This window comes from Leucoraja erinacea, unplaced genomic scaffold, assembly GCF_028641065.1.
Source record: "Leucoraja erinacea ecotype New England unplaced genomic scaffold, Leri_hhj_1 Leri_586S, whole genome shotgun sequence".
Lineage (NCBI taxonomy): Eukaryota > Metazoa > Chordata > Chondrichthyes > Rajiformes > Rajidae > Leucoraja > Leucoraja erinaceus.
In genome coordinates, this window is record NW_026576494.1 from 35,420 (window position 1) to 61,640 (window position 26,221).

Here is a 26,221-nt window from a genome sequence, read left to right on the forward strand (position 1 = left end):
AGTCTTGTTTTAAAAGTGGTCAAAGTTGAGGCAAGTCTTAAATCTTCAGGAAGTTTATTCCAGCTATTTGTTGCATAGTAACTAAATCCTGCTTTCCCATGTTTTGTATTTACTCTGGGAATCACTAACAGATTGGTCTCAGAAGATCTTAGCGGTCTAGAAGGCTTATATAGTAGAAGCATGTCAGTGATATACTTTGGCCCTAAACCATTTAAGAGGGAGTTAGATGTGGCCCTTGTGGCTAAAGAGATCAGGGGGTATGGAGAGACGGCAGGTACAGGATACTGAGTTGGATGATCAGCCATGATCATATTGAATGGCGGTGCAGGCTTGAAGGGCCGAATGGCCTACTCCTGCACCTATTTTGTATATTTCTATGACCCGAGTCGTGGTCTGTCCATTCCCTCCACAGTTGCTTCTTGATCTGCTGAGATACTCCAGCACTTGGTGAAACGCCACCTATCCATGTTCTCCACAGATGCTGCCTGGCCCGCTGAGATACTCCAGCACTTTGTTTTTGCTGAAGATTCCAGCAGTCTCAAGCATCTTGAAAGTTCTCACAGAAGAATCTTTTTCAAAATATTCCAAATTGAATTTAAACTGGAGGTGGTGAAGGGAGGGCTTTAGCCAGAAAGGATTATTGGAAAGAAAGGGCTACTTTAAATGTAGTTGCATCTGGTTGGGTAACTATAGTTGGGTGGAGATTATTCCATGCTTTAATTGTGCGGGGGAAGAACGAATTGCTGTATACATCTGTCTTTGTAGCTGGGATCACAAATTGGATCGAATGCCCTCGTCTGCTCCTAATTGGTTTGGGTTTGGTGTAGGTCTTGTAATCTGTGTCGAGCTGACCATTTAACATTTTGTAAAAACAGGTCAAACAGTGAACTTCACGTCTGTCTTGGAGAGGGTTCCACCCCAGAGAATTCAGAAGTTTGGTGACACTCGCTTCTCCCTCATGGTGGAACCAAAATGTATAAAAATGGACCCCATTAAAATCTGTACAAACTCCATACAGACAGCACCCATAGTCATGGTTGGACCCAGGTCTTTGGCACTGGGCTGCCATGTGTCGGCTGTGACTGTTTTCCCTGGAGAGAACGAGGCTGAGTGGGTGACCTTATAGAGGTGTATAAAATTGATGAGAGTCTTCCCCATGGTAGGGAAGTTTATAACTTGAAGGCAGAGGCCCAAGGTAAGTTCTTGTGATAGGAGCAGAATTTGATCATTTGGCCCATCAAGTCAACTCTGCCATTCAATCCAGCCTAATCTAGCTTTAACTTTGTACTCCATTCTCCTGCCTTCTCTCGATTACCTTAAACAAATAGATTCTTGATTATAAGGTTGACAAAAGTGCTGGAGAAACTCAGCGGGTGCAGCAGCATCTATGGAGCAAAGGAAATAGGCAACGTTTCAGACCAAGAAACCCTTCTTCAGACCATAGATCAAAAGAATCCGGTCTACCTTAAAATATCTATGACTTGGCCTCCACAGCCTTCTGTAAGAGGGAAATAATTCACAGGTCCACCTGTCTGGCACGATGGGTACTATACCACTCTGTGAGGGAAATAATTCAGGGAATAATTCACAGCGGGTCCACTCCCGAGGCCACGATGGGTACATGGGAAGGGAATAATGCCAATTTAAAGGGCAGACCTGTCAGTCGGTGCTTCCACTTGCATGTCTCTGGATGTCTCTACTGCCACAGCATTGTGCCATGTGCCCGGTGTGTAGCGGGCGATACAACCCTGGCACCGGCTGCCCTCACCTCTGGGTGGTCGTGGGCCTTTCCTGAGACACGATCCTGTAGACGGAGCGGCCATCTGGGAGTCGGTAGCCCAGCTGCAGCTGGAAGGGGATGGCATCTTTCCGCTGGAGCTCTGTAGAGAGGAGGGAAGGAGCGTTAAACACCAGCGCGCAGGTGAAATCAAGTTTACATTTCGGTTGCACCAGTGTTGGTGGAGAGCACGGGTTGGCACGGAGAAGCCCGGGACACGACGCTGGGGGAGAGAGGGCGGCACGGTGGTGCAGCGGTAGAGTTGCTGCCTCACAGCTCCAGGGACTCTGGTTCCATCCCCACTACGGGTGCAGTCTGTACAGAGTTTGTACGTTCTACCTGTGACCCGTGTGCGTTTTCTCTGGGCGCTCCAGTTTCCTCCCACACTCCAAAGACGTGCAGGGGTTGTAGGCTAACTGGCTTGGTATAAATGTAAATTGTCCCTAGTGTGTGTAGGGCAGTGATGTTCGGGGATCGCTGGGCAGTGCGGACTCAGTGGGACAAAGGGCCTGTTTCGGCGCTGTATCTCTAAAACGACATAAAACCAGAATTCCCACCTCGGGGCCACTCGTCTAGCCGGTCCGGGCACATTATCCCTCGGGATGAGGGACGGGCAGTGTATGACCACACAGGTCACCTGTCTGGGCATTGTCCTATACACACTGGGGACAATTTACACATCAACCTGGGAGGCCACAGAACTACAATCAGAAACCCAAGGGCAGAGATTTAAGGTGAGAGGGGAACCCATGGGGAACCTGTTCTGTGTTTATGAAACAAGCTGCCAGAGGAAGTAGTTGAAGCAGGTATAACAACATTTGAAAGGTACAGTAGATGGCTGGGAAACGATTAGAGGGGGTGTAGGCCAACGCAGACTTAGTGTAGATGGGTAGTCCTGGTTGGCATGAACACATTGGTCCGAATGTACCGTGTCTGCTGTGTGACCCATGACTGGGCTGCGAGGAGAATGCCCTCGTCTCAGGGGCGGTTGAGCGATTACGTGGAAAGCTGCCGTGACCCAACACATGCACGGTGGCGCAGCGGTAGAGTTAGTGCCTCACACCGCCAGAGACCCGGGTTCCATCCTGACTACGGGCGCTGTCTGTACGGGGTTTGTACGTTCTCCCCGTGACCTGCGTGGGTTTTCTCCGGGAACTTCGGTTTCCTCCCACACTCCAAAGACGTACAGGTTTGCAGGTTAATCAGCTTGGTGTGTGTGTAAATTGTCCCTCATGTGTGTAGGATAGTGTTAACGTGCAGGACTTGGACTTGGCGGGCCAAAGGGCCTGTTTCCGCCTTGTATCTCTAAACTAAACTAAACTAAAAGTAAACCAGACCACAGCGACTCCCCGCCCATCACTGCACTTCGGTTGCCCCCGGCTCACCGCACGGTAGATGGGAGCGTGTTGCAGGCTTGAGGGCTGGGGTCACCGGGCCCCTGGGGTCATGGCTCCCCTGGGGTCACCGGGCCCCTGGGGTCACGGAGCCTGGGGTCACGGAGCCCCTGGGGTCACGGAGCCCCTGGGTCACGGCTCCCCTGGGGTCACGGAGCCCCTGGGGTCACGGCTCCCCTGGGGTCACGGAGCCTGGGGTCACGGAGCGCACGGCTGGGGTCACGGAGCCTGGGGTCACGGAGCCCCTGGCCTGACACATGACCAGTCGCAGGGAACACTCACCCTCTCGCACCTCCTCTTTGATTCCAAACTGAAACGTGGTGGTCATGTCTTTGACCACATTTCCAATTTGCTTCACGCATTTGTTGCTGACCTCGTCTTCGTGCTTAAAGTACCTGCAAGGAAAAGGAAGTCGGCGTTAGAAGGAAGGAGTTGGCCACTCGGCCCTTCCTGTCTGCCCTGCCCTGCCCTGTCTTGCCTTGTGCTCCCAGCTGGTCACCTCCTCCTCTGCCACTTCCCCACCACCTGTCACTGCCACCAAACACACCCATGGATCCGGCTTCCACCGCCTCCCAGATGGAAAGTTCCAGAGATTCCCCTTCCCCAGAGAAGACACAACTCAGCTTTAAATGACCCAGCCCTCAGTTGGTGATGATGTCCCCTTGTCTGTGACCTCCCGCTGGTGTAAATAACCCAATGGTTTCAACATTACATTTTCCAATTGAAGGTTACCTCCGTCAGGTCATGTTGTGTATTAACCAGCAACTGCAGATCTTTGTTTCGACCGAGTTGCAAGGTGATTCTGACATGCGTAAAATCTGGCTTGCACAAGGTTTTACAGAAAATATCCCTTACATTAGTCAGGGAGTATATGTACTCCAAATGTGGCAAGACCAAAGTGCTGCATTATGACTTCCCTGACTCTTATACTTAATGCCCCGACCTGTGAAAGCAAGCAAGCATAGCATATGCCATCCTTACCACTCACTCTACCTGCTTGTGTTGCCACTTTCAGGGAGTTTTGGGCTTGGACCCCAAGATCCCTCTGTACTACAATGCTGTTGATAGGCATGCCATTAATTGTATGCTTTCCCCTTAGATTTGACCTCCCAAAATGCAACACCTACACTAAACTCGATCTGCCATTTCTCCACCTATTTCTGCAGCTGATCTGTAGCCCGCTGTATACCTTGGCAGCCTTCCTCACAGTCCGTGACCCCAGCAATCTTGGTGTCATCTGCAAACTTACTGGCCAACCCATCTGTTTACATCCAAGTCAATCTATCTCTATCATATCTCCATCTCTATCTCTATCTCTATCTCTATCATATCTCTATCTCTATCTCTATCTCTATCTCTCGTCAAGTTTTATTCATCACTTGCATATAAAGTGCAAGTGAAATGAATTTGTCAGCAGCGGTACAATAAAAAACACACAATACACAATAAAAATGTAACACAAACATCCACCACAGCATTCATCACTGCGGTGGAAGGCACAAGGGTTCACAAAATGGCTCTAACAGTCGGATTCAAGAAAATCCCAGCGATGGTTTTACCTATTTGAAAAACAAGAGTAACCAGGGAGAAGGTACAACCTTCTCATTCTGGAAGGTGATGTGATCGCTTGGACGGGTGGGCTCTGGATTGGTTAACGGAGATTAATAAAAATTAAAGGGGAGGCACAGTGGCGCAGCGGTAGAGTTGCTGCCTTACAGCGCTTGCAGCGCGGAGATCCGGGTTGCATCCCAACTACGGGTGCTGTCTGTACGTTCTCCCCGTGACCGCGTGGGTTATCGCCGAGATCTTCGGTTTCCTCCCACACTCCAAAGACATTCAGGTTTGTAGGTTGATTGGTTTGGGTTTGTGTACTTGGTATAAGTGTAAATTGTCCCTAGTGTGTGTAGGCGAGTGTTACTGTGCGGGGAACGCTAGTTGGTGCGAACCTGCTGGGCCGAAGGGCCTGTTCCCGCGCTGCATCTCCAAACCAAAATACAGTTAAGTGTGAGATGTTGCATTTGTATGTCTAACCAGGGCAGAACCTACACAGTGAATGGGTCGGGCTCAAGGGTGTTGTAGAGCAGGAGGATCACAGACACATAGTTCCTTGAAAGTGGCGTCACCAGTGAATAGGATCGCCTTCATCAGTCAATTGAGTATAGAAGCTGAGAGGTTATGTTACAGTTACATAAGACATTGGCGAGGCCATATTTGAAGTATGGTGTTCAGTTTTGATCATCCTGTGATAGAAAATATGGTGTAAAGTTGGAAAGAGTGCAGAGAAGAGTCATAGAGTGATACAGTGTGGAAACAGGCCCTTGGGCCCAACGTGCCCACACTGGCCAACATGCCCCAGCTACACTAGTCCCACCTGCCACAATTTGGGTCCCTATCCCTCCAAACCCGTCCCATCCATGTACCTGTCTAACTGTTTCTGTCGGGATAGTCCATGCCTCAACTACCTCCTCTGGCAGCTTAATCCATACATCCACCACCCTTTATGTGAAAAAGTTACCTCTCCGAGATCTTTCCTCCTTCATCTTAAAGCTATGTCCTCCGGTCTTCGATTCATCTACTCTGGGCAAGAGACTCTGGGCAAGTGCATCTACCCGATCTATTCCTCTCATGACCTTATACACCTCTATAAGATCACCCACATCCTCTTGCGCTCCAAGGAATAGAGACCTAGCTTACTTAACCTCTCCCTATAGCTCAGACCCTCAAGTCCAGGCAATATCCTTGCAAATTTTCTCTGTACCCTTTCCTGCTTGACATCTTTCCTATAACACGGTACCCAGAATTAAACACAATATTTTAATGCGGCCTCACCAATGTCTTATACAACTGCAACCTGACCTCCCAACTTCTATACTCAATATTCTGGCTAATGAAGGCTATTGTGCCAAAACCCTTTTGACCACCCGATCTACCTGCGACTCCACCTTCAGGGAACCATGCACCTGTACTCCTAGATCCTTGTGCTCTACAACACTCCCCAGACCCCTGCCATTCACCGTGTAGGTCCTGCCCAAAATCCAACACCTCACATTATTCTGCATTAAATTCCATCAACCATTCCTCAGTCCCCTTGGCCAAGGAGCTCAACCCGAAACGTCACCCATTGCTTCTCTCCAGAGATTCTGCCTGTCCCGCTGAGTTACTCCAGCTTTTTGTGTCTATCTTTGATCAAGATGTTGCCAGGACTTGAGGGCCTGAACTACATAGAGAGGTTGAGCAGTCTAGGACTTTATTCCTTGGTGTGTAGGAGGATGAGGGGTGATCTTGTAGAGGTGTACAAAATCATGGGAGGAATAGATCGGGTAAACACACAAGGATTCTTCTGCAAGACTTAAGGTATCCGAAGAGCAGGGGCATTGCCGAGCCCCAGCCTCGCTGCATCTCGGAGAGCAGTGACGCCCTGCGGCAGCAGTACACGCGAGTGCCCGCGGTGTACATAGTTGGGGGAATTGTAGCCGTGTCCCGCAGATGGTTTAGTTTTGTTTAGGGATACAGCACGGAAACAGGCCCTTTGACCCACCAAGTCCGTGCACACCAGCGATCCCTGCACATTAACACTATCCCTAACAACTTACATTTATACCAAGCCAATTAACCTACAAACCTTACGTCTTTTGGAGTGTGGGAGGAAAGCAGATGGGATGTGGTGGGCTCTTAATTCACTCCTAACATCGGGAGAATGTAAAGCCTGAAAACCGCAACCTCCAGGTTGAAGAACAGCGTCTTCCCAAGAAACATGAGGTTCTTGTACACCACTAAACTATGAACAACCTTTGCATACACATGGGATTTTGGGTTATCCATTTATTGTATGTTATCAGAGTAGAATCTGTTTACAGGCCTGTATTGCTGCTGCAGGTAAAGTATTTCATGGTTCTGCTAGCAGTACAGCTGATAATAAATCCTCACACTGTTCAGTGTTCACGGCCAACATGAATTAACGGCCTGTCCCACCAGCATGCGATTGCATGTGTCTAGCACGACCAAACGTGGTCGCTTGAGGCAGACGGCCGCACGGAGCCGGTCCCACTTCGAACCGTGGAGGCGTATGGAGTTGTGCAGGGCTGGTCCCGACATCGCGCGGGGCTCCGTGAATCCTGCACTGTCCGAAAATCCTGCACTGTCCGAAAATCCTGCACTGTCCGAAAATCCTGCACTGTCCGAAAATCCTGCACTGTCCGAAAATTCTGCGCACCAATAGGCGCATTGAGGGCGTACACAGTGACTTGACGGCGTACGCCTAGCGCGTGCCGTTGCGTGGTGACGTCACCGCCCGACGCCATGCGATGTCCAAATTCAGTCGGCCCGCCTCCTGCCCAGCTGATTGGTGAGTACGATGTCGGGACCAGCCCCGCACAACTCCATACGCCTCCGCGGTTCTAAGTGGGACTGGCCCCACGAGGCCGAACGACTCAAGCCACCACGTGTGGTCACGCTAGACGCATGCAATCGCATGCTGGTGGGACAGCCCTTTAATCTATTCTCTGGCTCCACTCCCCACCGGTTCAGCTTCAGACACAGAACAATACAGGACAGGATCAGGCCCTTCAGCCAACAATGTCCAAGCCCAGCATAACACTATCTCATCTGTTTACATGTGATCCATATCCCTGCAGGAAGGAACTGCAGTTGCTGGTTTCCACCAAAGATAGCCACAAAAAGCCGGAGTAACTCAGCGGGTCAGGCAGCATCTCTGGAAAGAAAGAATAGTGTTCAGGTCTCGGGTTGAGAGCTGAAGAAGGGTCTTGACCCGAAACATCACCTATTCCTTTTCTCCAGAGATGCTGCCTGAGCTGCTGAGTGACTCCAGTATTTGTGGCTCACATTCCCTCCATATCCACGTGCCCGTCTAAATGTATCTGAACACTCACAGGCCCCGCTCCGCGATGAAGGTGAGGGTGACGTTTGTGGCAATCACATCATCATCCAGAATGAGTTCAAACTCGCTGTATAGACTGGCCGGTTGGTGATGTTCACCTGTGGGAGATACAATGAACATGAAGCTGTGGCTCCCTCCTTTATCCTTTAGTAATAACCCAGCACACAGCTGCCCCTCCGGCCCCCCCCCCCCCCAGCCCCCTCCCCCCCCCCCCCCCCCCCCCCCCCCCCCCCCCCCCCCCCCCCCCCCCCCCCCCCCCCCCCCCCCCCCCCCCCCCCCCCCCCCCCTCCCCCCCCCCCCCCCCCCCCAGCCCTCTCCCCCCCCCCCCCCCCCCCCACCCCCCCTCCCCCCTTCACTCCCACCCCGCACACCCACCTCCCCCCCCCCCCTCCACCCCCCCCCCCCCCCCCCCCCCCCCCCCCCCCCCCCCTCCCCCCCCCCCCCCCCCCCCCCACGCTCACCCTACCCTTCCCCCCCCCCCACCCCCCCCCCCTCCCCCCCCCCTTCCCCCCCCCCCCCCCCCTCCCTCCCCCCCCCCCCCCCCCCCCACTCTCCCCCCCCCCCTCTCCGCCCCCCCCCCCCCCCCGGCCCCATCTCTCCCCCCAGATCTTCAACAGACACGAGCTTGGGTTGATCAAACACAACGCTAGCTCCTACACACAGACGCTGTGTCACCGCGGGCGGGCGGGGCCGTTGCCTCACAGCACCAGAGACACACGTTCGGCCCTGACCTCGGGTACTGTCTGTGTGGAGCTGGCACGTTCTCCCTGTGGCCGCGTGGGTTCCCCCCCCCCCCCCCCCCCCCCCTGCTGCTCCCCAGTTTCCTCCCACATCCCAAAGACGTGCGGGTTGGTGGGTTAATTGGTCTCTAAATTGCCCCCAGTGTGTAGAGAGTGGGTGAGAAAGTGGGCTGACATAGAGCTAGTGTGAGCGGGTGGTCAGTGTGGATTCAGTGGGCTGAAGGGCCTGTTTCAGGGCTGCCAAACTCTCACGCCCTCACGCTCATCAGACATTTCTCACGGTCAGTGGTGAGAAATTTGGTGATCAACGAAAATGTCAAAACTGGGATAAACTGCCTGGTCCGCGGGTGTTGGAGAGAAGAGGCTGCGGGAGGGATGGGAGCAGAACCAGCGGCCGGAACAGATGCGGGGAGCCGGGACGGACCAGTGTTTGCCGGGGCCGGCGTGTCGCTCGCTGCAGCTCTGGCCATGGAGCAAGTCCCGGGCATCGGAGGCGTCAGAAGCGTCGAGCCGCTGCCGCTGCCGCTGCCGCCAGAGTCTCTGTGCCGAAGGGACAGACTCTTAAAGGGAGGTGGAGAGAGAGAGAGAGAGAGGGGAACGAGACAGGGAGACAGTGGGGAGAGAGAGAGGGGTGAGAGGAGAGACAGGGGGTTGAATGGAAAGACAGAAGAGGGAGAGAGGGGGGGAAGTGAGAGAGGGAAGAAAGAGGGAAGAGAGAGAGGGGGTGGAGAGGGAGGTAGGAGAGAATGGGAGAGAAGGGGAAGAGAGGGGTGGTAAAAGAGAGAGGGGGTGAAGAGGGGGAAAAAGAGAAACGGGGAAAGAGAGATAAGGGGGCAAAGAAAAAGAGATAGAGACAGAGGCTAAAGAGAGGGGAGAGGGGGCAAGGGGAAGAGTGAGGTAGGAGGGAGAAATGGGGAAGAGAGGAGAAGAGAGGGGGAAGAGAGAGGTGAGTGTGGAGAGGGGGAGAGATGGAGAGATAGAGAGGGAGGGAGAAAGGTTGGGGGGAAGCGAGGGGGAGAGAGAGGAGAGAGAGTGAGGTGGGAGGGAGAGAGAGGGGGAGAGAGAGAGAGAAAGAGAGAGGGGAGAGAGGGAGGGAGGGGAGAGAGAGGGAGAGGGGGAGAGAGAGGAGGAGAGTGGTGGAGTTCGGGGGAGAGGTGGAGAAAGGGGATGGGGAGCGAGAGGGAGAGAGGAAGAGGGGGAGAGGAGAGAAGGGGGGAGGGAGAGAGGGGGGGGGGGAGAGGGGAGAGAGTGAGGGTGAGGGAGAGAGGCAGAGAGAGAGGGGGGAGAGAGAGGGGGTGAGAGGAGAGGGTGGAGAGGAGAGAGAGAGAGAGGAGAGAGAGAGAGAGGGGAAAGAGAGGGGGAGGGGAGAGAGAGGAGGGGGAGAGAGAGAGAGAGAGGGGGGGAGAGGGGAGAGAGAGAGGAGAGGAAGAGAGAGGGGGGGGGAGAGAGAGAGTCCCCCCCCCCCCCCCCCCTTGTGCTGCTCCCCCCCCCCCCCCCCCCCCCCCCCCCCCCCCCCCAGTTGCAGGTTGTTTTCTCACTCACCTTGCCCCCGGTTTTATCCGCTAGCTGTCCCAGCTCCAGCAGCCTGCAGTCGGTGCCCTCGATGGTCAACACTGAGATGATCACCCTGCAGTGGGGAAGGATCAAGTCACCACCATCCCACTTCCCCTCTTCCAGTGGCCCCCGTGCGGGATCAGCATTCCCCATTGGTTTGGGAAGCGGGATGTCCGGGATTGTGGTTGGATCGTGGACCAGGGATGATCGGCCAGCGACAGCCACACCCCTGCCCCTCCGCTACAGCGAGCACTCCCCATTGGAACATAGACCAGCAGAGGAACAGGCCCTTTGGCCCACGACTCTGTGTTGTACATGATGCCAAGTTAAACTCATGAACCTGTCCCTCCATACCCTATATATTCATGTGCCCATCCAAAAGCCTCTTAAACACTCTTATCATATCTGCCTCCACCACCACCACCCCACGCAGCTCAGTCTGTCTGTAAAGACTTAACACACACATCTCCTTGAAACATTTCCCCTTTCACCTTAAAGCCAAGACCTCTAGTCTTTGACATTTCCACCGTTCGGACTGTCTACCCTACCTATGCCTCTCATCATTTAATACATTTCTGTCAGGCCCTAGGGTCATAAGTGATCGTAGTAGAATGAGGCCATTCGGCCCATCACGTGTACTACTACGCCATCAATCATGGCTGATCTATCTCTCCCTCCAAACCCCATTCTCCTGCCTTCTCCCCATAACCTCTGACACCTGTACTAAACAAAAATATATCTATTTGTGCCTTAAAAATATCCACGGACTTGGCCTCTACAGCCACCTGTGGCAAAACATTCCACAGATTCACCACCCACTGACTAAAGAAATGTCTCTTCATCCCCTTCCTAAAAGAACGTCCTTTAATTCTGAGGCTTTGACCTCTAGTCCTAGATTCTCCCACTAGTGGAAATATCCTCTCCACATCCACTCTATCCAAGCCTTTCACTATTCTGTACGTTTCAATGAGGACTCCTCTCATTCCAGACAAGACAATAGACAATAGACGCAGGAGTGGGCCATTCGGCCCTTCGAACCAGCACCGCCACTCAATGTGATCATGGCTGATCATCCCCAATCAGTATCCCGTTCCTGCCTTCTCCCCATATCCCCTGACTCCGCTATTTTTAAGAACCCTATCTAGCTCTCTCTTGAAAGTATCCAGAGAACTTGCCTCCACCACCCTCTGAGGCAGAGAATTCCACAGACTACCATTCTCTGTGAGAAAAAGTGTTTCCTCGCCTCCGTTCTAAATGGCTTACTTCTTATTCTTAAACTGTGGCCCCTGGTTCTGGACTCCCCCAACATCGGGAACATGTTTCCTGCCTCTAGCGTGTCCAAGCCCTTAACAATCTATGTTTCAATGAGAATCCTCTCATCCTTCTAAACTCCAGAGTGTACAAGCCCAGCTGCTCCATTCTCTCAGCATATGACAGTTGATAATGCATGTGTGTCCAAGCCCTCCCCATAGCCAGTTCCAGAATGCCCTAATCCAGGCAGCATTCTGGTAATTCTCAACTGCACCATCTTGAAGGTGATCAAACCGACCATCACCCGTGGACTATATTTAGCCTGTTATTTGGTCCATATCCCTTTAAATTTCAGGGCAACACAATAGCTAGCGCCAGAAACTGAGGTTCCATCCGGAGTGTGTCTGTGCGGAGTTTGCACCTTCTCCCCGTAACCTGTGCGGGCTTTCTCCGAAATCTTCGGTTTCCTCCCACACTCCAAAGACTTACTGGTGTGTAGGTTAATTGGTGTAAATGTACAACTGTGCCTAGTGTGTGTAGGATAGTGTCAGTGTGCAGGGATTGCTGGTCAGTGCGGGCTCAGAGGGCGCTGTATCTGCGCTGTATCTCTAAACTAAAAAATAATCTATGGTCTGCATGTAGTACATGTAGCTGTCATTATACCTGCCTCTCCCACCTCGTCCATATATCTGTGTGGAATGTTGCCCCTCAGTTCCACTTCAAACCCTGCCCTCTCACCTTCAACCTCTGCCCCCTGCCTGGACAGGGTGCGGCTTGTCCGTGTGAGGGACGGCTCCGCTGACATTCAGTGACTCGGGTGCAGCGGGTAGAGCTGCTGCCTCACAGCGTCAGGGACCCGGGTTAGTTCCTGACTACGGGTGCTGACCTTACGAAGTTTGTACGTTCTCCCTGTGGCCACGTGGGTTTCCCCCGCATGCTCCGGTTTCCTCCCACACTCCAAAGACGTGCAGGTTTGCAGGTCAAATGGTTTTGGTAAAAATTGTAAATTGTTCGTAGTGGGCGCAGGACAGTGGTAGTGTATGGATATCACTGGCCGACACGGACTCGATGGGCCGAAGGGCCTGTTTGCGAGCTGCATCTCTATAGTCTAAAGAGTCTGGGAGAGACTGCACTGTTAATATTCTGTTCAAGAACCAGAGGACATAGGTTTAAGGTGAGGGGGGAAAGATTTAATAGTTACCCGAGGGATAACTTTTTCACAATAAGGGTGCATGGAACAAGCTGCCAGAGGAGGTAGTTGAGGCAAGTACTATCACAATGTTTAAGAAACATTTGGACAGGTACAAATTCTGGAGTATGGTGTACAGTTTTGGTTGCCTAATTATAGGAAGGATGTCAGCAAAATAGAGAGAGTACAGAGGAGGAGATTTACTAGAATGTTGCCTGGGTTTCAGCAACTAAGTTACAGAGAAAGGTTGAACAAGTTAGGGCTTTATTCTTTGGAGCGCAGAAGGTTAAGGGGGGACTTGATAGAGGTTTTTAAAATGATGAGAGGGATAGACAGAGTTGACGTGGAAAAGCTTTTCTCACTGAGAGTAGGGAAGATTCAAACAAGGGGACATGACATGAGAATTAAGGGACTGAAGTTTAGGGGTAACATGAGGGGGAACTTCTTTACTCAGAGAGTGGTAGCGGTGTGGAATGAGCTTCCAGTGAAGGTGGTGGAGGCAGGTTCGTTTTTATCATTTAAAAATAAATTGGATAGTTATATGGACGGGAAGGGAATGGAGGGTTATGGTCTGAGCGCAGGTATATGGGACTAGGGGAGATTATGTGTTCGGCACGGACTAGAAGGGTCGAGATGGCCTGTTTCCGTGCTGTAATTGTTATATGGTTATATGGTTACATGGATAGGACAGGTTTAGAGGGAAATGAGCCCAATGCAGGCAGGTGGGACTAGTGTTTAATGGGGCTAGTAGGTGAAGCTGGTGTTTTTATGTTTTTGTTGGCAGAACAATTTCCCTCCTGGGATAAATAAAGTTCTATCGTGGTGCAGATGGGACCATGTTGGCCGGAGTGGGCAAGTTGGGCCGAAGGGCCTGTTTCCATGCTGTATCACTCTATGACTGTGTGGACTTACCCCTGCTTCATGGCGTACTCTGCCATGTGGCTGTAGAACAGTTTGGAGGACTGGTAAATCTTATCTTCTGCAATGTCCTCCAGGTTACCCAGGATGGTGTTAGCCCGTCTGTCTGTGCAAATGATAACCTGTAAACAAACGCACCACCGCTAAATAATCCCGGTGGCAGTTCCAGCACACAGGCCTGCAACCCCCAACACACAGGCCTGTCCTGCAGCCCCCAGCACACAGGCCTGCAACCCCCAACACACAGGCCTGCAACCCCCGGCACACAGGCCCCCAGGCACACAGGCCTGTCCTGCAGCCCCCAGCACACAGGCCTGGCAACCCCCAGCACACAGGCCTGCAACCCCCAGCACCCCCACACAGGCCTGCAACCCCCAGCACACAGGCCTGCAACCCCCAACACACAGGCCTGTCCTGCAGCCCCCAGCACACAGGCCTGCAACCTGCAGCCCCCAGCACACAGGCCTGCAACCCCCGGCACACAGGCCTGCAACCCCCGGCACACAGGCCTGCAACCCCCGGCACACAGGCCTGCAACCCCCAACACACAGGCCTGCAACCCCCAGCAACCCCCAGGCACACAGGCCCCCCAGCACACAGGCCCCTGCACACACAGCACCCCAACACACCCTGCAACCCCCACACACAGCCTGCCTGCACACCCAGCACACAGGCTGCAACCCCCAGCACACAGGCCCTGCAACCCCACAGGCCTGTCACAACCCCACAGGCCTGCCCCCAGCAACCCCCCCACACACAGGCCTGCAACCCCCCCAACACACAGGCCTGCAACCCCCAGGCCACACACAGGCCCAACCCCCCACACAGGCCTGCAACCCCCACCCCCAACACACAGGCCTGCAACCCCCCCACACACAGGCAACAGGCCCCAACCCCCAGGCCTGCAACCCCCACACACAGGCCTGCAACCCCCAGCACACAGGCCTGCAACCCCCAACCCACAACACCCACAGGCCTGCAACCTGCACCACCCACACAGGCCTGCAACCCCCACACACACAACCCCCTGCAACCCCCCAGCACACAGGCACACACACAGGCCTGCCTGCAACCCAACCCCCACACACAGGCTGCAACCCCCAGCACACAGGCCAGGCCTGCAACCCCCCCACACCCCAACACACAGGCCCCCAACCACCCCTGCACACACACAGCCTGCAACCCCCCAACACACAGGCCTGCAACCCCCACCACCTGCAACACACAGGCCTGCAACCCCCAACACACAGGCCTGCAACCCACAGCCTGCACCCCCACAGGCCTGCAACAACCCACACACACAGGCCTGCAACACCCAGCACACAGGCCTGCCTGCAAACCCCACACACACACAGCCTGCAACCCCCAACACACAGGCCTGCAACCCCAGGGCCTGCAACCCCCAACACACAGGCCTGCAACCCCAACACACAGGCCTGCAACCCAGGCCTGCAACCCCCACACAGGCCTGCAACCCCAACAGGCCCCCAACACACACACACAGCCTGCAACCCCCAGCACACAGGCCTGCAACCCCCCACACACAGGCCTGCAACCCCCAGCACACAGGCCTGCAACCCCCAACACACCAACCCCCAGCACACAGGCCTGCAACCCCCCAGGCCCCCAACACACAGGCCTGCAACCACACAGGCCTGCAACCCCCACACACAGGCCTGCAACCCCCCGCACACAGGCCTGTCCTGCAACCCCCTGCACACAGGCCTGCAGCCCCCAACACACAGGCCTGTCCTGCAACCCCCAGCACACAGGCCTGCAACCCCCAGCCTGCACACACACCTGCCTGCAACCCCCAACACACAGGCCTGCAACCCAACACACAGGCCTGCACACACACAGGCCTGCCCCCAACACACACAGGCCTGCAACCCCCAGCACACAGGCCTGCAACCCCCAGCACACACAGGCCTGCACACAACCCCCCAGCACACACAGGCTGCCCCCCAACACACAGGCCTGCAACCCCCAGCACACAGGCCTGCAACCCCCAGCACACAGGCCTGCAACCCCCAGCACACAGGCCTGCAACCCCCAGCACACAGGCCTCAACAACCCCCAACACACAGGCCTGCAACACACAGGCCTGCAACCCCCAACACACAGGCCTGCAACCCCCAACACACAGGCCTGCAACCCCCAGCACACAGGCCTGCAACCCCCAGCACACAGGCCTGCAACCCCAACACACAGGCCTGCAACACACAGGCCTGCAACCCCCCAGCACACAGGCCTGCAACAACCCCACACAGGCCTGCCAACCCCAACACACAGGCCTGCAGCCCCCACACAGGCCTGCCTGCAGCCCCCAACACACCAGGCACACAGGCCTGCAACCCCCAACACACAGGCCTGCAACCCCCAGCACACAGGCCTGCAACCCCCGGCACACAGGCCTGCAACCCCCGGCACACAGTCCTGCAACCCCCAACACACAGGCCTGCAACCCCCAGGCCTGCAACCCCCACACACACAGCCTGCAACCCCCAACACACAGGCCTGCAACCCCCAGGGCTGCAACCCCCAGCACACAGGCCTGCAACCCCAGCACACAGGCCTGCAACCCCCAGCACACAGGCCTGCAACCCCCAGCACACAGGCCTGCAACCCCCAACACACACAGGCCTGCAACCCCCACACAGGCCTGCAACCCCCAACACACAGGCCTGCAACCCCCAACACACAGGCCTGCAACCCCCAACACACAGGCCTGCAACCCCCAGCACACAGGCCTGCAACCCCCAGCACACAGGCCTGCAACCCGTGATCACCCCTCGTCCCCACCTGCCCTGCCCGGCAGAGAAAGAACATGAAAGATGCACAGAATCTCTTGCCCAGTCGAGGACGAGAGGACATGGGTTCAAGGAGAAGGGGAAAAGATTCAATATAAATCTGAGGGGTAACTTTTTCTACACAAAGGGAGGTGGGTGTATGGAACAAGCTGCTAGAGGAGGTAGTTGAGGCTGGGACTATCCCAATGTTTAAGCAACAGTTAGACAGGTACATGGATAGGACAGGTTTGGAGGGATATGGGCCCAACGTGGGCAGGTGGGACTAGTGTAGCTGGGATATGTTGGCCAGTGTGGGCGAGTTGGGCCGAAGGGCCTGTTTCCACACTGTATGACTCCATGTGTAGGAAGGAACAGCAGATGCTGGTTTACACTAAAGACCCTTCTTCAGACTGAGAGTCAGGAGAGACATAGACTAGAGATATGGAAGGTGTGAAATAACAAGATGAGTTGAGTATAGGAGCAAGAGACTCCACAGGCCATCCCTGCACCGGGGGCAGTGACAGGGAGCCCTGATGTCACCGCACGTCCAAATCCCTCCACCCCTTGACCCCTCCCCTTGTCCCGTCCCCCCCCCGTCCCACTCATCTACTCACCTTGGAGCCCGGCTTCCGTGAGGCCATTGCTATGGACACCAGCGCAGCCGGCCCCAGCGCAGTCGACCCGCACTCCTGCAGCCTGCAGCAGACCAATAACACGGGACGTGTCAGAGCAGGGAGAGAGGGTGGGGGGGGGGAGAGGGGAGGGAGAGTTGGCGCGGATACCCTCACTGGCATCATTACTCCCTACCACTCGGTACCGACCCGGCAATCACCTGTGGCGGATCACACACGCACGGAGGGATGGGTCACATACATGGGCCAGTCACACACGTGTGCGCACACACACACTTTTCTGTACCATTTAACAGTTTTTTTGTTTTGTATTTTAATTGCTGTTTTTTTCCTTTTTCTTTCCTCCCACAAATATGTAATATGTGAACATGCGATTCTGTTCAATTCCGTTTGTAGTTTGTTTGTTTTTTTGCACAATGCGCGAGCATTGACACTTTTCATTTCACTGCACATCATGTGTATGTGACGAATAAACTTGACTTGACTTACACAGGTCGACCCTTGGTTTCGCTGATGTAAAGAGGCCATATTGGGAACATCAAAGGTAATGGACGGTTAGAGTGGCCTGGCCTCCTTCATTGCCAGAGTGAGGCCACACACACACACAAGGAACAGCACCTCCTATCCCACTTAACCATATAACCATATAACAATTACAGCACGGAAACAGGCCATCTCGACCCTTCTAGTCCGTGCCGAACACTTATTCTCCCCTAGTCCCATATGCCTGCGCTCAGACCATAACCTTCTATTCCCTTCCCGTCCATATAACTATCCAATTTATTTTTAAATGATAAAAACGAACCTGCCTCCACCACCTTCACTGGAAGCTCATTCCACACAGCCACCACTCTCTGAGTAAAGAAGTTCCCCCTCATGTTACCCCTAAACTTCAGTCCCTTAATTCTCAAGTCATGTCCCCTTGTTTGAATCTTCCCTACTCTCAGTGGGAAAAGCTTTTCCACGTCAACTCTGTCTATCCCTCTCATCATTTTAAAAACCTCTATCAAGTCCCCCTTTAACCTTCTGCGCTCCAAATAATAAAGCCCTAACTTGTTCAACCTTTCCCTGTAACTTAGTTGTTGAAACCCAGGCAACATTCTAGTAAATCTCCTCTGTACTCTCTCTATTTTGTTGACATCCTTCCTATAATTAGGTGACCAAAATTGTACCCCATACTCCAAAATTGGCCTCACCAATGCCTTGTACAATTTTAACATTACATCCCAACTTCTATACTCAATGGGTCACTTGGATCACTTACAACCCATCGGTATGTACATTTAATTCTCCATTTCCTCTCCCCAAGTCACCCTACTCCTTTCCCCTCTCTCATCCCGGTCTCCCCCACCTCACCCTCCAGCTTTCTCCTGTCCTTATCTGACGCACTCTAGTCTCTTTTTCACCTCAAGCCTCTGCCACATACTCCACCCATCTGCCACAGTTACCCCGCACAGCTGTATCCACCTATCACTCGCCCATGACCGCGTGGGCTTTCTCCGAGATCTTCGATTTCCTCCCACACTCCAAAGACGCACGTGTTTGTCGGCGTAGGCAGGAACTGCAGATGCCGGTTTAAACTGAAGATAGACACAAAATGCTGGAATACCTCAGCCGGACAGGCAGCATCTCTGGAGAGAAGGAATGGGTGATGTTTCAGGTTGAGAAGAAGGGTTTTGACCCGAAACGTCACCCATTCCTTCTCTCCAGAGATAATGCCAGGCCCGCTGAATTAATCCAGCATTTTGTGTTTATCTACGGTATGTAGATTAACTTGCTTGGTAATTGTAAATTGTCCCTCGGTGTGTGTGGGATATTACTAGTTTGCAGGCATCGCTGGTCGGTGTGGACTCGGTGGGTCGAAGGGCCTGTACTAAACTAAAGTAACCATCGCTGGTGACCATCCTGGGCTCTGCCAGACACGGCTACAATTCCCCCAACTATGTACACCGCGGGCACTCACATGTGTATCCGCTGCCGCAGGGCGTCTCTGCTCTCCGAGATGCAGCGAGGCTGGGGCTCGGTAATTCCCCTGTTCTTCAGATACTCTTGGTCAATGAGCTGAAAGTCCTGCAGAGTCCGTGGCGTTCCCAGCCCGTCCCCGTAAATGGTTACCTGAGAAACGGGACACATGCAGACCGTGTGGGAAGCCACTGTGAACGCTGCACGCACCGGAGATGGACACAAAATGCTGCAGTAACTCGGCAGCTCAGGCAGCATCTCCGGACAACATGGGCTGCAGACGTTTCAGGTCATCACCCTGAAGAAGGGTCTCAACCCAAAACATCACCTATTCCCTTTTGTGCAGAGATGCTGCCTGACCCGCTGAGTTGCTCCAGCATTCTGTGTCTACATTCAACTCAGTGCTGTTTCAGCTGTGGTACTGATGATTAAAGCTCATATGGCAAACTAGAACGGGACCAGGTAGTCAGTCACCTGTAGGTGATGGCCTGGATGTAAACCAGTGGAGATGGTGGAGGGGGGGGGGGGGGGGGGGGGGGGGGGGGGGGTGTTGGGGGGGGGGGGGGGGGGGGGGGGGGGGTGTGTGGGGGGGGGGGGGGGGGTTGGGGGGGGGGGGGGGGTGTGTTGGGGGGGGGGGGGGGGGGGGGGGGGGGGGGGGGGGGGGGGGAGGGGGTGGGGGGGGGGGGGGGGGGGGGGGGGGGGGGGGGGGGGTTGGGGGGGGGGGGGGGGGGGGGGGGGGGGGGGGGGGGGGTGTGGGGGGAGGGGGGGGGGGGAGGGGGGAGGGGGGGGGGAAGGGGTGGGGGGGGGGGGGGGGGTGGGGAGGAGGAGGGGGGGAGGGGAGGGGGGGGGGGGGGGGGGAGGGGGGGTGTTGGGGAGGGGGGGAGGGGGGGGGGGGGGGGGGGGGGGGGGGGGGGTGGGGGGGGGGGGGGGGGGGGGTTGGGGGGGGGGGGGGGGGGGGGGGGGGGGGGGGGGGGGGCTGGGGGGGGGGGTTGGGGGGGGGGGGGGGGGGGAGGAGGGGGGGGGGGTGGGTGGGAGGGGGGGGGGGGAGGGGGGGAGGGGGGGGGGGGGGGGGGGGGGGGGGGGGGGGGGGGGGGGGGGGGGGGGGGGGGGGGGGGGGGGGGGGGGGGGGGGGGGGGGGGGGGGGTTGGGGGGGGGGGGGGGGGGGGGGGGGGGGGGGGGGGGGGGGGGGGTTGGGGGGGGGGGGGGGGGGGGCGGGGGGGGGGGGGGGGGGGGGGGGGGGGGGGGGGGGGGGGGGGGGGGGGGGGGGGGGGGGGGGGGGGTTGGGGGGGGGGGGGGTGGGGTGGGGGGATGGGGGAGGGGGGGGGGGGGGGGGGGGGGGGGGGGGGGGGGGGGGGGGGGGGGGGGGGAGGGGGGGGGGGGGTGGGGGGGGGGGGGGGGGGGGGGGGGGGGGGGGTGGGGGGGGGGGGAGGGGGGGGGGGGGGTGGGGGGGGGGGGGTGGGTGGGGGGGGGGGGGGGGGGGAGGGGGTGGGGGGGGGGGGCGGGGGAAAAGGGGGGGGGGGGTGGGGGGGGAGGGGGGAGAGGGATCATGCACCAGGGGCAATTCTGGTCGCCACCCTCCAGGTTGGGCGAGAGAGTTGAGGGAGTAGGGAGTGACGGAGGGAGTGAACCCTGCGGAAGGTGGACAGAGGTGAGGGCTGGTGTTGGGATCACGTTGCAGCAGGTGGTGCGGATGTTGCGCTGGATACGAAGGCTGGGCGATGAAAGTCATGGATTGGGGGGGGGGGGGGGGGGATCGCTCTCTCTGTTTGTTGGGAAGTGGAGGCCAGAATTCCAGGGAATGGAGGGCAAGGTGGTCAGAGGGTCAGTCCAAGGCCACTGGGGATATCGCTGATGGAGGCTCTCCCAACAGTATCCCGGACACTGGGAACAGTGAGATCTGCCCCATCACATCAGACTTCCCGGGACCCAGGTCGGGCGGGGTGTGACGGGGCGAGGACTTGGCCATTCTGCTCGGCTCCACCCACCTCGTTGTTGAAGGTGACCAAAGTCACCCTGGTCCTGGGCGAGGTTTGCAGCAGGTAGTCCAGCGACTGGCTCACGGCCTCTTGCACAGCCTGCAACAGAGCACAGAGTGGAAGCGAGCGGGCGGGCGGACAGACAGGGTGCAAGCGTTGCTGGGTATAAGGGGCATCAGCTATACAGAGAGGGTGGGCAAACTTAGATAGTTTTCTCTGGAGCTCTGGAGAAAGGAGACCTGATATCAATTTATAATATATAACCAATTGAATAACTACTTTGGTTCCGTCTTCACTAAGGAAGACATAAATAATCTGCCGGAAATAGCAGGGGACCGGGGGTCAAATGAGATGGAGGAATTGAGTGAAATCCAGGTTAGCCGGGAAATGGTGTTGGGTAAATTGTATGGATTAAAGGCCGATAAATCCCCAGGGCCAGATAGGCTGCATCCCAGAGTACTTAAGGAAGTAGCCCCAGAAATAGTGGATGCATTAGTGATAATTTTTCAAAACTCTTTAGATTCTGGAGTAGTTCCTGAGGATTGGAGGGTAGCTAATGTAACCCCACTTTTTAAAAAAGGAGGGATAGAGAAAACGGGGAATTACAGACCAGTTAGTCTAACATCGGTAGTGGGGAAACTGCTAGAGTCAGTTATTAAAGATGGGATAGCAGCACATTTAGAAAGTGGTGAAATCATTGGACAAAGTCAGCATGGATTTACGAAAGGTAAATCATGTCTGACGAATTTTATAGAATTTTTCGAGGATGTAACTAGTAGAGTGGATAAGGGAGAACCAGTGGCTGTGTTATATCTGGACTTCCAGAAGGCTTTCGACAAGGTCCCACATAAGAGATTAGTATACAAACTTAAAGCACACGGTATTGGGGGTTCAGTATTGATGTGGATAGAGAACTGGCTGGCAAACAGGAAGCAAAGAGTAGGAGTAAACGGGTCCTTTTCACAATGGCAGGCAGTGACTAGTGGGATACCGCAAGGCTCAGTGCTGGGACCCCAGCTATTTACAATATATATGGCCTACTCCTGCACCTATTTTCAATGTTTCTATAAGAGGCAGAGATAGAGTAGGCAGCCCACAACTTTGTCCCAGAATGGAAATGTAAAACACTAACGGGCAGAGTTACAGTGAGAAGGTGAAAGTTTAAAGGTGGTGTGTGTGTGTGTGTGCGTGTGTGCGTGTGTGTGTGCGTGTGTGTGTGTGTGTGTGGTGTGGGGTGTGGTGTGTGTGTGCGTGTGTGTGGTGTGTGTGGTGTGTGTGTGTGTGTGTGGATGTGTGTGTGTGTGTGTGTGTGTGTGTGGTGTGTGTGGTGTGTGTGTGTGTGTGTGTGTGTGTGTGTGTGTGTGTGTGTGTGTGTGTGTGTGTGTGTGTGTGTGTGTGTGTGTGTGTGTGTGTGTGTGTGTGTGTGTGGTGTGTGTGTGTGTGTGTGTGTGTGTGTGTGTGTGTGTGTGTGGTGTGTGTGTGTGTGTGTGTGTGTGTGTGTGTGTGTGTGTGTGTGTGTGTGTGTGTGTGTGTGTGTGTGTGTGTGTGTGTGTGTGTGTGTGTGTGTGTGTGTGTGTGTGTGTGTGTGTGTGTGTGTGTGTGTGTGTGTGTGTGTGTGTGTGTGTGTGTGTGTGTGTGGTGTGTGTGTGTGGTGTGTGTGTGTGTGTGTGTGTGTGTGTGGTGTGTGTGGTGTGTGTGTGTGTGTGTGTGTGTGTGTGTGTGTGTGTGTGTGTGTGTGTGTGTGTGTGTGTGTGTGTGTGTGTGTGTGTGTGTGTGTGTGTGTGTGTGTGTGTGTGTGTGTGTGTGTGTGTGTGTGTGTGGTGTGTGTGTGTGTGGTGTGTGTGTGTGTGTGTGGTGTGTGTGTGTGTGTGTGTGTGTGTTGTGTGTGTGTGTGTGTGTGTGTGTGTGTGTGTGTGTGTGTGTGTGTGTGTGTGTGTGTGTGTGTGTGTGTGTGTGTGTGTGTGTGTGTGTGTGTGTGTGTGTGTGTGTGTGTGTGTGTGTGTGTGTGTGTGTGTGTGTGTGTGTGTGTGTGTGTGTGTGTGTGTGTGTGTGTGTGTGTGTGTGTGTGTGTGTGTGTGTGTGTGTGTGTGTGTGTGTGTGTGTGTGTGTGTGTGTGTGTGTGTGTGTGTGTGTGTGTGTGTGTGTGTGTGTGTGTGTGTGTGTGTGTGTGTGTGTGTGTGTGTGTGTGTGTGTGTGTGTGTGTGTGTGTGTGTGTGTGTGTGTGTGTGTGTGTGTGTGTGTGTGTGTGTGTGTGTGTGTGTGTGTGTGTGTGTGTGTGTGTGTGTGTGTGTGTGTGTGTGTGTGTGTGTGTGTGTGTGTGTGTGTGTGTGTGTGTGTGTGTGTGTGTGTGTGTGTGTGTGTGTGTGTGTGTGTGTGTGTGTGGTGTGTGTGTGTGTGTGTGTGTGTGTGTGTGTGTGTGTGTGTGTGTGTGTGTGTGTGTGTGTGTGTGTGTGTGTGTGTGTGTGTGTGTGTGTGTGTGTGTGTGTGTGTGTGTGTGTGTGTGTGTGTGTGTGTGTGTGTGTGTGTGTGTGTGTGTGTGTGTGTGTGTGTGTGTGTGTGTGTGTGTGTGTGTGTGTGTGTGTGTGTGTGTGTGTGTGTGTGTGTGTGTGTGTGTGTGTGTGTGTGTGTGTGTGTGTGTGTGTGTGTGTGTGTGTGTGTGTGTGTGTGTGTGTGTGTGTGTGTGTGTGTGTGTGTGTGTGTGTGTGTGTGTGTGTGTGTGTGTGTGGGTAGATAGAGGCCGGGACCCTCGCTCCGGGAGGTCCTCTCGCTGCCCCGTGTTGTACCTGTAGCCGGGACATGTAGAGCGATTCTCCAACGCCCTTTCCAATCTGTTGCTGTAAAGAGAGGTTGGATCATTTTAAAATTGGAAAATGTAGAACTCTACTAGAACAACTAAATTAGAAACTTACAAACTATTATCCGGTTCACACTGTCAACAACCCAGGCTTCATGATTGAGTGACTGAAACACAGCGTGGAAACAGGCCCTTTGTCCCACCCAGTCCACGTCAACCATCGATCACCCGTTCACCCTATGTTATCCCACTACCTACACACTAGGGGGCAATTTACACAGGGCCAATTAACCTACAACCCTGCACGTCTTTGGGATGTGGGAGGAAACTGGAGCAAACCCAGATGGACACAGGGAGAACGTGCAAACTCCACATTGACAGTACCCGAGGTCAGGATTGAACCTGGTTCACTGCCGCTGTGAGGCAGCAGCTCTACCCGCCGCGCCACTGTGCCGCCTCCGACGGTGGCCCATGGGACGGACTGGTCGTCCCGGTCTGGCGGATCCTGGGCTGGGTCAGTGAGCGGGGGCCACAGCACATACACGGCAACTCCTCCGCTCCACATCCGCCACCGCAGCGCGCGCCTGCACCCAATGCGCTGCCCATCACGTGAGACAAGGCGCCGTGCTGGAACGGCAAGCCTGCCAATCACAGGCGGCACAAAGCACCTCGCTCCCTGCAAGGCCCGACCTGAACCTCTGGACAAAACTGCGCTGAGCACCAGTCTTTCTGCTGTTCAGTCATGAATACAACAAAATCATTTACAGTACATAGATGCATGAGATGGGAACAACTTTTAATGCAAGGTAAAGCCAGCAAAGTCTGATCAAAGATAGTCCGAGGGTCACCAAACAGGTGGATAGTGGTTCAGCACTGCTGTCTGGTTGTGGAGACATACCTTCTCTGGCAGCCTGTTCCATACACCCACCACCCTAAGTTTCCTATTAAATCTTTCCCCCTCATCTTAAACCAACGTCCTCTAGTTCTCGATTCCCCTACTCGGGGAAAGAGACTCTGTGCGTTTATCTGATTTATTCCTCTCATGATTTTATACAACTCTGTTAGATCACCCCTCATCCTCCTGCACTCCAAGGAATAGTGTCAGCCTGCTCAACCTCTCCCTGTAGCTCAGGCCCTCGAGTCCTGGTAACATCCTCGTGAATCTTCTCTTTCCACCCTTTCCAGCTTGACAACATCTCTCCAATAACATGGTGCCCAGAACTGACCAGAATCCTCTGAATGTGGCCTCACCAACGTCTTACACAACTGCAACATGACCTCCCAACTTCTATACTCAACAGCGTAGGAAGGAACTGCAGATGCTGGTGAAACCGAAGATAAGACACAAAATGCTGGAGTAATTCAGTGGGACAGGCACCCATTCTTTCCATCCAAAGATGCTGCCTGTCCCGCTGAGTTACTCCAGCATGTTGTGCTTATCTTCTGTACTCAACTACTTATTGGGTAATAATTGTCTGGGCAATAGCAAACGATGGAGGGAATGAGAATTGTGATAAGATCATAAGTGATCGGAGCAGAATGAGGCCATTCGGCCCATCAAGTATACTTCCCCATTCAATTCATCATGGCTGATCTATCTCTCCCTCCAAACCCCATTCTCCTGCCTTCTCCCCATAACCTCCGACTCCTTCATTAATCAAGAACCTATCTATCTCGGCCTTAAAAATATCCACTGACGGCTTTCTGTAGCAAAGAACTCCACAGATTCACCACCCTCTGACTAAAGAAATTCCTCCTCATCTCCATCTTAAAATAATGTCCTTTAATTCTGAGGCTATGACCTCTAGTCCTAAACTCTCCCATTAGTGGAAACATCTTCTCCACATCCACTCTATCAAGGCCTTTCACTATCCTGTACGTTTCAATGAGGTCCCCCCTCATTCTTCTAAACTCCAGAGTACAGGCCCAATGCCGTCATCATAGGTTAACCTACTAATTCCTGGGATCATTCTAGTAAACCTCCTCTGCAGGGACCCTCTGCAGAGCCAGCACATCCTTCCTCAGACATGGTGCCCAAAACTGCTCACAATATTCCAAATGCAGCCTGACCTGCGTCTTCTAGAGCCTCACTCAGCATTACATCCCTGTTTTTGTACACTAGCCCTCTCGAAATAAATGCTAGCAATTATTTATGAGTTGTTCTCGTGAGGGCAAGCATATACATGTTGGGCAGAATGGCCTGTTCATAGTGTCAACATTGTTTGGCTGTTTCCATCATTCTGACAAGCATCAGCAGGTTTCATTTAAAAACATGTTTGTCCTTGCATTCCACTAACCAACTGCACTTAATCTTGTCCGATCATGTAAATGTGTCTCCATTTGTCTTG

At 54.5% G+C, this 26,221-nt stretch overlaps 1 protein-coding gene across 1 annotated transcript in view; it reads right to left on the reverse strand.

Moving 5' to 3' along the window:
* Positions 1-1,667: 1,667 nt before the first annotated feature.
* LOC129694232 (circularly permutated Ras protein 1-like) overlaps positions 1,668-26,221 on the reverse strand; it is a 39,040-nt gene continuing 14,486 nt past the window's right edge. The window contains exons 4-12 of the mRNA XM_055630946.1: positions 23,863-23,913; positions 21,089-21,178; positions 19,105-19,256; positions 17,124-17,205; positions 13,715-13,842; positions 10,351-10,435; positions 8,061-8,166; positions 3,454-3,566; positions 1,668-1,880 (exon numbers count right to left, since the gene is read on the reverse strand). Coding sequence (XP_055486921.1) covers positions 8,104-8,166; positions 10,351-10,435; positions 13,715-13,842; positions 17,124-17,205; positions 19,105-19,256; positions 21,089-21,178; positions 23,863-23,913 — 651 coding nt within the window. The 3' untranslated portion in view covers positions 1,668-1,880; positions 3,454-3,566; positions 8,061-8,103. The remainder of the gene's footprint in view (positions 1,881-3,453; positions 3,567-8,060; positions 8,167-10,350; positions 10,436-13,714; positions 13,843-17,123; positions 17,206-19,104; positions 19,257-21,088; positions 21,179-23,862; positions 23,914-26,221) is intronic.